Below are 15661 nucleotides of genomic sequence, written 5' to 3' on the forward strand. Positions count from 1 at the left end.
TCAAATGTCTCCATTCTCCAAAGTTGACACTGAGTTTACTTTTGCAGAGCGATAGCAGAAGACAAAAGCTGCCTGTAAAACCCAGCATTTAAAACATTAGCGTACTCTCTTCCCTCTCTTGGCCAAGACACACGTGTTTGCGGCGAGCAGCTCATTGTGGGGTCTCGCGCAGACTACGCCGTTAAAATGAGTCGGGAAGTGAACAGCAAAACCTAACTTTACTTTTAATGTTAAACAAAACAAGAAATGTTCTCCCTTCATCCTATAATGGTCATAAATCAATACTAAAGTAGCCTACTTCCTTGATTAGCACTTCAGTGAAGGAGAAAGAACATCTGTCTTCACAAAAATCATCTGTTGAGTGTTTGATGGTAATTTATTTGTGCTTTAGAATGTAATCAATGTGAAACAGTTAACTTTAAACTGTATTTCACTCTGTCTATGGTACAATGGCCAATTCAAGTACATTTACAAGTACATTTTGTCTCCACGGTCTCAATTACTGCCAGAAAATGCTTGGTTATGTTGTAAACGTGGTTCTCTGAGGGGAGAAACTCTCTCCATACCTATGGAATAAGTAACAGTGTGACTGTTAGCTATGCAGCAGCGAAGCCAGTCATTTGAGTTTATGGCAAAACCTTTCAGTGCTCTTTTTTCATTTTGTGATCAATTTGTTCTTTTGTTTGAATAAAGGATTATTTTTCCAGTCTTATTTCTTCATTGAAGTTTTCTGTAAAATAGTATTAAAATCAAGCCCAGTCTCATGGCAGTTTGTGAAATGGGGAAAATGGGGAGCACAACTTCCAAACTAATGTATTTACATGGGAAGCATCTTTCATGACAACAACACGATTAAGGTACAGATAAGTATTGAAAAGACGAAAATAACAACACAAACAACACAGAACTTTTCCCCTGGAGATCGGGGATCGCGTCCCGCATGTGGCAGTTCCTTTCTGCGTTCTTCTTCTCCTAACCACAAACGTCTCCTTGTAGTCACCGTCTCCTGGGTGTGACAGTTTATTTCCCCCTTGTTTTTTTCCTGACCACAACTGTCCCTAGTTAAAGTTTGTGTGGCGGTTTGACCCGTTGTTCAACCCCCAAAGACCACGGACAGCGTCCCAGCGGCCGTTGTTGTCACCATCTACAGCGTGTGGCGTTTCATTTACCCGTGGCTGCGTCCCCCCAGAGACTGCATTTCCTGGCGGCCGTTGTTCAGGCCCTGTGTCCTAGCTGACGAAGATCAAAATTACATGACCATTTCCTGTGTCTTGTCTTGACCAACACGTGTATTGCATGCTATCATTGCTCATAACAAAGTATATATTCTTAAACTCATCAGAGAAGATCAATAAGCATAAAGTGTGTTACACATTGAGTGCAACGATGACTGCTGCTGCTACTGCATAAAAGACACATGAACATTCTGTGTACACCAGACAGGTTTCCTATAATTATCAATGGAAAATCAGTACTTCAGTGCTGATTAAATACTTCAGCTGTGTAAAAGAAATGATGAGTTAGGCAGCCATGTAAACAGATTAATCAGACATTTAATTCAAAATGAATGTAGCCAATTGTTTTATTATTGTGTTCATGCATCACATGCAAGGGTGACTGAGAATTGTAGCCTCCATTTAGTAGTATTTTGTGCGTTCAGTTGATTTGCATTAATAGAGCGGTTTCCTCCAGCAATGCAGTTGGAGTCACCCTTTTTCTTTTTTTCTTTTGTCATCAATGAGCCTGAGGGTAAATTCACTCTCACTGCCTGCTGCAGAGGAATAATCATAAACCCATATAAATATAAATTCACAACGGAAAGTATTGTCTGTTGTCTTTGAATTGTACCACACTGTTATAATAGTTAAGATTTGGCTGTCAAACACTGAGTGCAGTTTCAGATGAAGTGTGCACAATTTGGTTTTTTTAATTCATGAGATTGATCCAGTTCAATAATCTGCTTTACACGCTAATGTTCCCACTCAATTTATTAGTTCGGCAAAGACTGCTAAAAGTATCCTGCCAAGAATAATTTCCATTGTACAAAGCGCTTTTGCAGAGCTCACACAGATTAGTAGATAAGAATCTGGAGCTGTGCCACCCAAAATGCTCAGAGAATACTTCTCTGAACACCCACATCCTTAGCGTCTTGTGTCTTTTGGGAGACCCTTTATTGCAAGTGTTTTTATCTGTACATGGGTGGCCTCTATGGGAATCAAGCTATGGATAGTGTCAGTGTCAGTGTGGCTGAACTGCAGATTGCATTGATCAATACCTGTTATAGTGATTTTTCTGTATTCAGCAGGTTACCACTGATTCAATTACGATGTGGCATTAAGATGTGGCAGCCAGCTGGAGCTTCTTCACAGCTCATATCAGCAGAAGACTGAAGGTTATTATTTTAGGTCTTTGGCTTGCTACTTGCTTCTGCTAACCCGTCATGCATGCAACTGTCTCGGTTTCTTCTGGGTGATAATTCAACTTAGGTGCACAAAACTGAAATATTTGTCATTTAGATGTCAGTTATGTCAGGTAAGGCTCTGAATTCATCAAAACGCAAACTTTTAGCTTTGTTGAAATTGAGCCCTGACAAACTATGTGTGATTCAGGGTTGAAAGTTGAAATGCCTGTCAGGGCTAAAAGTGTCCGCTTCACAGCAAAGAAATTATGCACTGGCTGTTGTTAAGAAATGTTAACAACACGTTCTTTGGATTGACGAGGAAGGATAGCTGCTACAGTTCAATGAAGAATTAACAAAAGGTTAAAAGGAAACAGCATGAGGAAAATGATACAACAAAGACAATAAAACACAAAACCTAACAACTTGGACTTGATCCATGGTTCTCCCTGACGGAGTCACATGAGATCAGTCCTAAACATTTCCCAATTACATTCCCTGCACCTTGGGGCAGTTCTATTTAATCCGGTGTATTTAAACCCATTCTCATTGGTCCACCTTTGGAATGGCAACTTGTAGGACATGTCTTCTTGGCTTCTTCGCTGTCCAATGAGGAAGGACATGGCTCTAAATTCTGCCCCTCTGGGGTCAGTTTTGGTCACAGATCAAAAAGATGATATCATGTAAATGTCAAATCCTCACAAAAAATACAGGAATCAACATTCTGTTATTTTAGCCTAATCCCCAGGGGGTTGGAGACAGAAGGTTACTTCCTGCTGTGCAGCAAAAAGGGTTCTTTCTATATGTTAATAGTTTGGTTTTGATCTAGTTTCTCAGGGAGAGACAGAGGGAGATAAATAACAGAAATAAAGTACATTTTTATCAAACATCACCAATGTTTTACATTTTTTAAACTCAACACTGTGCAAGTTAAGTGTCATCAGTTATAGAAACTGAAATAAGCCTAAAATTGCAGTTCCAGCTATTTCCTTCAAGCCTATTTATATTCAGCACACATCAATGTTTCAAGTGAGCTGCCAGGTTTGACGAAAGCAACAGGAAAACACAAGCACATGAGCAAATACTCAACATGAACATGAAAATTCAAAGAACTGTGCATTCAGAATCATACATTACATCAGTAAGATATTCTCTGCAAAGCTTGTGTCTAAGCTTTTCCACACACAAACAAAAACACACACACATACACACACATCAGCACAGCCGCTCTGACTTAACACTCGCATATAGTCAAATGTTATTTTTATTTTCACCTCATCCGTTATATCTTTAGAGGTATTTGAATTACTGGTGTTTTCTATATTTAAAGGAAGCTTAACAGAAAATGTTGCACCAATACCACTCTTTTTAAAAGTACTTGGTACTTTTGGGTACTTGCCGATACTGTGGTTGTTAAAAAAAGTGCTGTGTAGAAACCACATGCAGACAGAGCAGATTGAAATATCGCTTTCTTTATGTTTATGCCCATTAAGCTGATGAGAGACATTGGGCTAAAACCGCTACTCCAAGTATTAGTGGTGAAGTTTACAGGCTACTGATATGCTTTTTCACTGAGCAACTTTAGAAAAATGTCACGTTTCTGTGTGGTGAAGGCCGGGAATTTCTCAGCTCCAGTACACTGAGTCTTTGAAACCCTGTATTATTAATGACTGAGAATGGCTTGTCGTTAAGTGCAATCATGCATTGTGCAAGAGCCCAGTTATTTTTCTACATCCAAAAATCTCCAAACGGCTGGCATTTCTCCTCTTCCTTTTTCTATACCTGCTTGACAAAGTAGTTATTGTCACATTGCTATGAGGTGGTATCGGGTGTGGTAGTATTGGAGTAATTTTATAACTACAACTATGAGTACATGCTTACGGCATTGGACTGATACTGGCATCCGTATCAGTGCATCCCTGCTTTGAACCAATCATAAACGTCTTAGATGGTTATAAGCAACGGCCTCAGGTACAGTGTCTATGCAAAATAGACTCGCAAAGAAACTTGTTTTGGTGAGCATTCATGTCGGGAGGCAAGTTCTAGAATTAAAATGGCATCTAAAATCAAGTTTTTGATGAGAAAAATCGAAAAACATGTGTATATATGTATATAATAATGTGTATATATTATTTGATTGTTGTTTGGCGCTCAGAAGATATTTCCCGAATTGACCAGAGTTTTGAATGCCAACACAAAGAAAGCGGAAGGTAGATGACATCTGGACAAAAATAGGCGCCATCTGGGGGAATATCTGCAACTGCGGAACAATTCCGGGTATGAAACATCGTAGATATACATTACCTGGGCTACAACAAAATACTTAATCTGCAACTACCCTTATATTATCTACTTCATCCCTATCAATTTAAATCTGTAAAATTGTAGCTCCAGCTCTAACATGCATCCACCAAAAATAACTGAGACATTTTAAACACTGAAGCAGCAAAAGCCCCAAAATAAATATGCAATCCCCTTTTTAAAAGAACATGGAAAAGATTTGAAGATGTATTTGAAGATGCTTTCAGCGGTGTAATTCACTGATTGCCAAAACATTGCCAGCTTCAGTAGATTGCCATGCACCTACAGGGCTTGTTTGTATCTTATGATCCGACAATCTCAGGCTTGTCAGTGACTCTGAACTGCACAAAACAAACGCTTTCAATGTTTTGAAAGCTGTGTGTACTTTCAACCTCAAAAAAGCTCTTGGAATGTTTTAACCTACATTTAACATAAGTGCCAAAGGTCTAACGCGCAATCAGAACAAATTGTGTTTTTGTGCAAAAAAGGTTTTGGGACAACTTCTGCTTTTAGGGATGGTGAGAGTTGAGAGGCAATTGTGCATAGATGTTGCATAGGGAAGATACATGCTTGAAAAATTGATGTGATGTGCGTTGTATTCCAAATGAAATTAACCCTTATGTTGTCTTCCCGTCAAAATTGAAAATCAACACTTTTTCTCATGTTTTTGTCCTTTTTTTCAAGACATTTTTTTGACGTCTTCAACACTACGTAACACCATTTTATTTACTTTAGTTTTACAGTTATTATTTGTATACAGTAATTGCAATTTATGGTTTAACAAAACTCCTCTATAAGAAATTATATACATATGTATGAGTTGAGTTAGAAAAGCAGAATTATTAATCATTTGGACTAAAATTAAAGGAAAGTATGTTGATGGATAATCTCAGACTGGAATCTGTTAACTTTTACTCAATGCTATTTCAAAACCACTTCAATTTTTTTCAAATGGTATAAAGTTGAATAAGACCCAAACATTAATTAAATTGGAGAGGCATACTTGCCAAAGAAAAATGAATCAATCATGTTATTTTGGATCATTTCAATTAGGTAGTTAAAATGAACATTGATACAGGCAAACGGGTCAATTTGACCCGAGGACAACATAAATCTTAAAAGGAACAACATGACTTGTCTGTGTGTTTCAGGGTAAGAAACCAAAGTTGATGTTGACACTCTGTTTCCCTTAAAGAAGTGCCTTTTTGCCTCCAAGCATTTACTATTAAAAAAAGAATATCTCATCAAACCATTCATATAACAATAATAATAATATTTATATACAATAATCCAATAATTTGAAATTCTACATTGTATTTTAAACGTTCATACACCTTTAAGGCAGCAATGTTTTTTTCTACTTTTTATAGCCACTTGGTGGGAGCAGAACAAGCTGTAAAAACAGCATTGACATGTGATTACCTCATACTATTTCTGTGTCTGTCACGTTAGCAAACATTTTACACATGCAGTAGCAAAATAAATATTTTCTTAAAGTCGTTTCTGGCAAACTGATAATTGTGATTCCAATGTTTAAGCTCCATTTACTTCTCTTCAGACTTCACAAACTCCTGAAAAAAAATATGGCTCTTTGACTGAAATATATCTATCTATATATATATAGATATGTATATATATATATATATATCTATATATATCTATATCTATATCTATATCTATCCATCCATCCATCCATCCATCTTCAACCGCTTATCCGGTATCGGGTTGCGGGGGCAGCAGCTCTAGTAGGGGACCCCAAATTTCTCTTTCCCGAGCCACATTAACCAGATCCGACTGGGGGATCCCGAGGCGTTCCCAGGCCAGGTTGGAGATATAATCTCTCAACCTAGTCCTGAGCTGAAAGACACATGCTCCATAGATCACTTGATCCATTGTAGAAACTAAAATGGCACTTGGAGAGCACAGATTAATAGTCCATTTATTTTCTCCTCAGATGGTCCCATTTTCCTCCACCAAAGGACTGCAGCACAAAGGCCCTAGGTGCAACATTAAGACGTGACAAATAGTGATATTGTATCGCCCCAAGATTAGGATCTGCTCCCAAATGTAATGGTTTCTTCCTCGGTCCACGCTACACTCTTCCACAGTTTCCATGAACATCTGGCAAGTGATTTTTTCTGTGATCCTGCTGATAGACAAACCAAACAAACAAACCAAGCTGAAAACACGACCTTCTTGGCCAAAGTAAGTATTTCTTGCACTGGAAGAATGTGGATGAGAGAACCTGTTGGATGCACTCAGGTAACCTTTAGAGACTATGCAGGTAGAGATGATTGATAACGAAAGATGACCCAGTAAACAATCACATTTCACGAATGGATCACTCTGCCTGTCACACCAAAGAGTCTTTTCTGTGAATACTGTACATACAAACTGTCAACAACCAGCAATGCAGGGATCTCTCTGGTAATTATGCGAGGATTATTTATTTTTTTGAAAAATTAAACCTGGAAGCTGATTTAGGGTCATGAAAGTTGAATAAAAGATTTGTGATGCTCTCAAATGCATCACTCATGACATCCATCACAAACACAAAACGGAAGACTTTCATATCATCTGCAGGGGTGGCAAACCTAATGAACGCAAACCAGCGGAGCATGGATGAGCAGTGGCTAGCTTTTAACGTTTCAGCTCTTCTGTCCCAGATAGACACCTCTCTCTCTCTCTCTCTCTCTCTCTCTCTCTCTCTCTCTCTCTCTCTCTCTCTCTCTCTCTCCCTCTCTCTCCCCCCTTATGCGCGCTGCACCTGTGCTGCTGCTCGTGCGTCAGACGACAGCAACAGATTCATTAGTCCTTCGGCTCTGTCGGACTAGGTGCAGACCGAGTCGACCTTGCATAGTGGCTACAGGTTCTCCCTGTTCTCCTGCAGCCTCTCCACCTGCGTGTCTTAGCTGCACCCAAACAAACTTTTTTTGTTAATTTTACGCACAGGTTCCCAATTTGGACATTTGCGAATATCCTGGTCCTTCCCTACCACCGCCCGCGCGATATTCACAAAAACTTCAGGACGGACCATGCAAGTGTATGTGGCTGTGGTGTTCGCGTATGGAGTGACGGGTAAGTTCCTCAACTTCTTATATCAACGAATTTACGAAATAGCTTAAATCTTTTCCATTTGCATAATATGTGTTGTCGTCTAAACAAACCTTATTAGATATTTGTTTATGAAAGAAGTGCCCTGGAGGTTATCGGAGCGACTTTATCAGAAATCCGCACCGATGAGTAAAAGAAAGAGAGGACGGCTCCTTGGAGAACAATTTTAGATATGAGAGATAAAGATGTTTTTGTCGAGGGGCATTTTACTGTAACAGCAGATTATGCACATTTTATATTTGATGTAGCCTACAATACATTCCCTGAATTGAACAGAGAGCTGAAGCCTAATAACGTTTTAAATGCGTTAAATCACCCATATGCATAATGACTGGCTGGATTTGGTTCAATTATCTGAAAGAGGAAGAGATTGAAATCAGTGGGAGGCACACGATACTTAGTTCCTATGTTATGAGATATCATCAGTCATATACTGTAACTCAGGGATTCCTGTTGCACACTCATGTGGAGCAATATTAAGATCTTTGTGATTTTTAAATTCCCTGTATTTTGCTTTTTGTGTGAGGTTGCTCAGTAGTGCTGTGTGGATCTTCTTATGTTGGTAGCAGATTTAGTGACTTCTTAAAGCTTTTTTTAAGAGCCAGTGAATTGCATGTGCAGAGCATCTATCCCTACTGTAACAGTAAATATGCAGCCAAGTGAGCTGTTAAAGCCAGTAGCCATTGCGCGTCCTGCATTTAGGGCAAGTGCATGGCAGAACGCCTTACCAAGAGTGTGTCAGTTAAAATGTTGCTTTCAGCCTGTAAGCCACAGGAGCGTTTGTATTTAAACCCAAATAAATAAAGTTTTGGCATTACAACTGTAAGTTTTGCATCACAATGAATTCAATAAAAATATATGCTCTGAATGATATATTTTCAAATCCTAAACAAAGATAAAGTCACAAAATAAACTTATTTTGTAGCCTGATTGGTACTTCAGAAAATCTAAATGATTGACTTACATTGATAATTGCATTGTTTTGTTGGCTGTAGACCAATTTACATTTGTGTATTGAGGTTCATACTGCTTATGCAGGCACAGTTCAAGACATCTGTTACATAACTGTTAGTATGCATCTTGCCATGCACCCAAGATCTGTAGAGTAGAAAAAAACAATTCAAAATCATGACTGGCCCCACTGTGTGCTGCCATGGGAAAAATGAATATCCTTACATGAGGAAGAGCCAATTTATGTTGTCAAAGTCAAGAGATGATAAGCCATTCTTCTGAAGCCCACAGATTAGTGCCCCAAAGATATCTTGGACACTGATTCACAGCCAGTCAGGCGCTGTTGAGCTGTAGTTTTTTGTGATGCACCTGGCATTATCTAGTCGGTCCTTGTCAGCTTCTGTTTGGCTGACTCAGCATATTGAATCAGCAGCAGAGGCAGTCAGTGAGAGTAAGCTGTGCGGCTGTTCAGTATAGCGAATTATTGTTTGCACCCACTAGTGTGGAAAATGGACGCAACCTCAGGAAGAGCAACTGAGGAGGGATCTCTATCCCTGGCCGGACAGACATGCGCTAAATAAGTAACATCATAAAGTAACAGTATGGGACGACAATATCATACATAGAAGGTCAAAATGAATGAAGAATATGCTCACAAACATTTTGTGCAAAATTCTGCCTTTAATTTTATTTTAATTCAATATTTAGGATTTTTATTCGATGAAGGCCAAGCAAGTTTTCCCACAAAGACAAGAAATTGTTCTTCATGTCTTTCATAGACGTTTTTAAATATTAATACGGATGAGAAGATATTTCCTCTCACGTATGCACAATTACATGCATGTTGGGAGTTAGCTGTCCATCAGCTTTTGTTTTTGCTGTGTGCAACTTTTAACTGAAGATGCAATGCATTTGATTACGTGTGGATTCTTGGCACTAGTCCAACAGTACAGGATTTGATACCGGAAGCTGGTGGCACAACAGCACCCAACGACCAAATGTCAGCTTGTGTGATAGGGCTCTCAAACAGAACACATATACACTTTCAAGTTAAGAGTTTAATTTGAAATATAAATTATGCTTTTGCTGCAGGTGGACCGAGTATTTTTCAGTCTTGACCTTTTGTTCTATTGTAAGAATATTGTGATTTGAACTGCGGTGCTACAAACATGTAATTGTTTGCAGTGCATGGTATGGGAATACTGACACATTATCACTGAATATATATATATATATATATATATATATATATATATATATATATATATATATGTGTGTGTGTATATATGTGTGTGTATATATGTGTGTGTGTATTATGCACATTTTATATTTGATGGAATTACACCGTTAAGTGGTGGATCAAACAATTACTAGTAATTGTTTGATCGCGGACAAACCATACTGTATGAAGAAATGTGCCAATAGGGCTGTCTGAACAAAAGTTGGCATATAGATTAAAGCTCTGAGTTTTATTTGTTCTTTGAATGAGACCTGCGAATGCATCATGTATCATCTGATGTTTTGGATTTGTGGATGCCAGAGATATATTTGACCATATATTATTGGCCTGTGATGAAAGTTATGATTAGGCACCAAAGTGACTAGTTAAGATTAGGAAAAAGATTGTGTTTTGGATTAAAACACTCTCACACTCACACACTCACACACTGCTCCTTATTTAGTTTTCCCGGAGAAGTGAATTCCACTCCCTGGATCAACAGTCCTGTATGTTAACACCCACCCATTCACCTCGACCTCCTCCCCACGCAGCCAGCTGCCTTTTTACACAGCAACTGTCAATGTCAGTGTAGACTGTCAACACTGTAAAACAAAAAAATAGAGCAGTTATTTTTTTCTGAAAAATTACCTCAGATTAATCAGAGATAATTAACTTGTGACAAAAAACAACAACAGGGCAAATTATTTTTATCATAATGCATGCGGATTGTGTGTATATTGTCTTTGTTTACATAGCAGATGTTTAACAGGTATTATCAGGAACCCAGAAACCCAGGTTCACCAAAAGCTTTCTTTAAAATAACCGTGAGAGTAAAAATGATTTGCCGGTGTTTGATGTTTTTGCAGTAAACGGAATCATAGTCACGGCGGGCAACATTTTATATACTACAGAATATGTGGAGGTTTACATGATGGAAGCGGCCACTTGGTCGCCTTGTGAATCTTTCTGTATGTATGCCCATAGGAGCAAGACTCCCCATTAGGAAATATTAGCATTTTACGGGTTATTTATAATGCCTAAATGACCGGTGTAAACAGCACAGAAACATAAATTCTGATTTAATGGGACCCTGAACTCTTTAATCTTCTACAGCCTTTTATTTACATCTTCAATGGAAAGAGTTCTGTTGGGGGATTTGTTTAACATCTTTGAATAAATGTTTCCAAAAAAATAATCATAATAAGTTTTCATATTTGACCACATCAAAACGTATATTTGCAAAAATGCAGATCACGTAGATGGGCTAAGAGGCACAGTTGTCTGTTGTTCATTCTTAAGGTAAGGAAATATATAAGGTTTTGTTAAGGAATAATGAAACAATGAATCATTTAATAATTGAATAAAATCAATCATTAGGCATGGGTCCAGTGCGTTGAGTGCCTTGTAGATAAAAAGCTGATTCATAAATCATATTCTGTTGTTATTGGGTCCAGTGCATGGATGCCAACCGTCACATCTGCACCTTGCTTGCAGTTTGCCTGTCTCCTGTATTTGGAGCCAGAGGCATGATAAGGCTGACTTACTATAGCATATGAATACAGGATGTTAATAATAAAGACAGGGCCAGATGAGGAAATTATTAATAATCCTCTTCTAGCTGTCAAGTCATATGATGTCTGTTGTCAGACTGTACTATTTGTTCTATGTCTCTGCATAATTTAGACTGAAGTAAAGGACAGTGGAGTGGTGGTCTATCTCTCAGTCTCATTGACAGGTTTTGTTAAGTTTTTATACACGTTGAAATTTAGGAAGTAATCCGATCCATTGCTAACGTTACACTCACTTCGCCTATCCTAACGCTACCAAATATTGCGTTCTTCTTCTGTGTAAATAAGTTTCTGTGGATGTAGGATCAAAAGTTGAATGTGTGCTTCGCCCATTGGCCGAATAGGATCACCTGTGTTTGCTTCATGTTTTTTAGTCTAAAAATAATCATTTTTTTCTATCAAAAATGTTAATTAAAAACAACTATGCTCTCAGTATGTATCTTGATAAAGACAAGTATCAGACATTGTACATTCATAATCATACTGTTGGATTTCTGATTTGTTTATAGCACTCAATATCACAGAGGAGAAGGCGACCTGCCCTCTTGGATATTTCCCCTGTGGCAACTTGACGGTGTGTCTCCCTCAGCTCCTGCACTGCAACGGCATCAATGACTGTGGAAATCAAGCCGATGAGGAGAACTGTGGTAATTCATTTCTTCTATATGGGAAAGAAATGTGTATATAATCTTGTGCTGTTTAACCTCATGCAATTTAACAGCCCAGTTGGGCACATCAGTTTCCAAACTGACTCTTTTAATTCATAAGAGTAACATTACAAAATAAGCAATTTAAGTCTGGGTAGGAGTGTCAGTGGTCTTTTGATAAGCGTGAGTTTGGTGTCTGGCTCTAAATGCCTTTTTTTTCTTTCATGAAGAACCCGTGTTGAAGCTAAAACCGGGTGTGAAGCTGCTTTTAAAATTTGTCCCCCTGTTGTGTCCAATCAAGCAACCGGCAATCACACTTATCAGTCCGTTTTGAGGCGCTCTGAGAGTCCTAAACGGTAAACGGTAAAACATCCTTGTCTCTATTGCTGCCACAAGAAAGTATTCAAGAACTATGAGGGTAAAAAAACTTTAACAAAAGCGCTTAACTGCCCAGAGACAATGTAACTGCTCCAGCACAAAACTCAGTCCATCTGTCTCTTTTCTTTCTCTTTTTCTCCGTGAAATGAAGCTGCCTTCGTGTGTGGAAATGTCAAGAAAAAAATTAATTGTGAAATATGAAGTCTACTTGTGCTACATATGGGGATTAAGGGACACAACAGGACATCACAGAAATGGGCCATGTAATTGACACTGCCACTGCCCCACAACCCTGCGGTGTGACCCTTTTTTGGTCTGAGCGTTCCCTCTTTGGGCAGCGGTGATTTAGGAGGTGGAGTGAGTTGTCCTTTAACAACATGGTTGACCGTTTGACCCTCATTTCCTCCTGTCCGCATGTCAAAGTGACCTTGAGTAAGACACTGAACCCCCAAGTTGCTCCCGATGGTAGGCCAGCGCCTTGCATGGCAGCTCCGCCACTGTCAGTGTATGAATATGTGTGTGTGAATGGGTGAATAAGAGGCAAATAAAGCTCTTTGTCTGGTAAGGTAGAAAGACACTATATAAATGCAGATCATTACTCTTTATACTGCATGCCGATTGATGACATGTTAATTTTCTTCCATGGTGTGCCTCAGAGTTCTGAACGGGTCCAGAGCTGGTGTCCAGTGAAGGTGTGTATTTCAGGCCGGTGTGTAAACAAACCAAAAAAACCGTATGATCTTCTTCTTCAAATCACCGCTTGCACTAGGGTGACCATATTTTGATTTCCAAAAAAGAGGTCACTCGGCCCTCGAGACACAAATCCAGACAGGCTTCTCAGAGGTTAATTAACATGCTTTAATATGCCTCAATGGTATAAAATAACGTATGTAATAAAACAAAATATGTAACAACCTGTAAAAAAAATAGTAGCTCTTTTCAAATAAATAAATAAATATGAAATAATGTTCTAAATACGACCCATTCTGTGTCCGCTTCAACTGAATATCTCTTAAAACCTTTTCAGTGTATAAGATAAGGGTTTTTTGGTGTCCATGTGAGCTTTGAGATGTCAGCACCTCCTTTAGACACTGAAACAAATGTGCTAGCTTTGCACACGGTGCACTCCGCCTCCCTCTTGTCCTGACCGGAACAATATGTGGAAAGTTTTTTTGCAGTTCAACTGGGAAGCTGCAGTTATTGACTTATGCTTCAGCCCCACTGTCTGATCTGCTCCCTGTATGTGCGCGTCGCAAAGTTAGCCTCTCGGAACAAAGTACCGTAGTATTGTGTGCAAAGCGCCAGTGAAGTTAATTACACGATTAATGGTCCCATGAAAAACAGTGAAAAACGGACATTTTCATGAATTTACAAACCCCCCTGCACGCCCCGGACAGCACGTAAAAAGTGGACATGTCCTGGCAAAAGAGGACGTTTGGTCACCCTAGGTTGCACTCATAGCTCCACATTCATGTGTATTTTTTGCACAGCTGGCACAGTGTTAGCACAGCAGCTGTAGTTTGGGATATGCTGATGAGCTGTTCTAAAAGTGTTAAAAGCTGTTTCATTACAGAATTTTGGTAACTTTATAAATATATAAAGACTGCTATTTCAGATTTTCTTTAGTTGCTCCCAATTATTTCACCCACAGCGCAACATTTATACCCATACCTCAGGTTACTTTTTTTTTTACCCGTTATAAAAGCTTTTTGTGGGTTACTGAAATACCCAATTCAGTACAGGAATCTAGTGTACCTGTCAAGATTTGTTGAAAGAACTTATTTAGTATAGATACAGAATAAATTTATGAAGTAGGTCCAAAAATATATCATTATATAATGTACACTGATGCTGCATGATTCAAAGGGACACTGTGCCAATAACGGTGCTATAGTTAATAAAGTACACTTTTAATCCAAATAATCCCAAATATGACAGGTAACACTTCCTTACCTTCAAATGTAGAAGCCTCCTTACCTCTGCATGAGCTCTGCAGGCTCATGCATGACTGTGTATCTTGAGGAGGAGATAATCAATCATGACTCCTGTGCTGTAACAGGTGCAGCTTATAAAACAGCTTTCAAATTGTGATAAATGACAATTATGGAATCCTCTGAATTCCGTCTATTTCCCTGAGACACTCTGCAGGAAGGATTTCAATCTGATGTCAGCTATGTGTCCTGTAAGTGCTATTGGTTTATATAGTCCTATTCAAGTTGGAAACATTTCACAGTCTTTTCTATTAACAGAAAATGTTTTTAATGTCTCCCGCTATATTTAGTACGCTATTACAAATGCTATATTAGTACATTGCTGTCCAACACAGTGTTAAATGACATGAATTTACTCTGTAGTCAATGGTCCTCTTGTTTGTGGTTTTAGAGGTTGAGTAAAACAAAGCTCTTATCATCAATAGCATAAAAAGGGCTCCCATACAGAGAAGGGGAAAAGCTAACAATTCATGTAGTCCTTTAATCTTCCAATGGTACCTACCACCTGCAACAATAACATTATCCCTTGTAACACTTCCTGGCTTGTTAAAGAATGTGAATGAATAGAAAGTCCCCTGAAGAAAGGAACAGGGGATGGAAGGATAAAGGAATCATTCAATGGGTGGATGAAATCAGGATGCTGCAGCTTGCTGCATAACACTGGAAAGAACTGTGAATGTGACAGACAAAGTTATATGAATATAATTTGGAAATAAAGCTAAAAGTAGGAAATGTCCTCATATTTTACTAAGTATAAGTAAGTAATCTAAGATCCTCAGTGTCTGCCCACCTCTCACCCACCTGAATTCATATTCATATTAACAATGGGAAAATATTCATGTGTGTGATGTAAAAGGGGTAACTCTTACAGATACTTACTATCAGCCGAAAGTAAAGTTTACCTCAGCTTTACAGAGCATTTTAACATCTTTCAGCTCATGGTTTTGGTTTTAGTGGTTGCTGTTTGTTGATTTATTCTCCTGGCTCTCTTCAGCATTGTTTGCAGTGCATGTAGCAGGCAGCAGTTTTCAGGGGAAAAAAGCAGCTGTAAAAACACACTGTGCACCACCTGTCAATTACCAAACAGCAGACCA

The 15661-nt window shown here is 38.7% G+C and overlaps 1 protein-coding gene across 1 annotated transcript in view; it reads left to right on the forward strand.

Annotated features, from left to right (window-relative positions):
* The first annotated feature begins 7458 nt into the window (after positions 1-7458).
* The window catches only part of rxfp1 (relaxin family peptide receptor 1), a 52677-nt gene continuing 44474 nt past the window's right edge, over positions 7459-15661 (forward strand). Inside the window, exons 1-2 of the mRNA XM_034883315.1 lie at positions 7459-7777; positions 12061-12198. Of these exons, the coding sequence (XP_034739206.1) occupies positions 7735-7777; positions 12061-12198 (181 nt within the window). The 5' untranslated portion in view covers positions 7459-7734. The remainder of the gene's footprint in view (positions 7778-12060; positions 12199-15661) is intronic.

Source organism: Etheostoma cragini, chromosome 10 (assembly GCF_013103735.1).
Source record: "Etheostoma cragini isolate CJK2018 chromosome 10, CSU_Ecrag_1.0, whole genome shotgun sequence".
In the NCBI taxonomy this organism is placed as follows: domain Eukaryota; kingdom Metazoa; phylum Chordata; class Actinopteri; order Perciformes; family Percidae; genus Etheostoma; species Etheostoma cragini.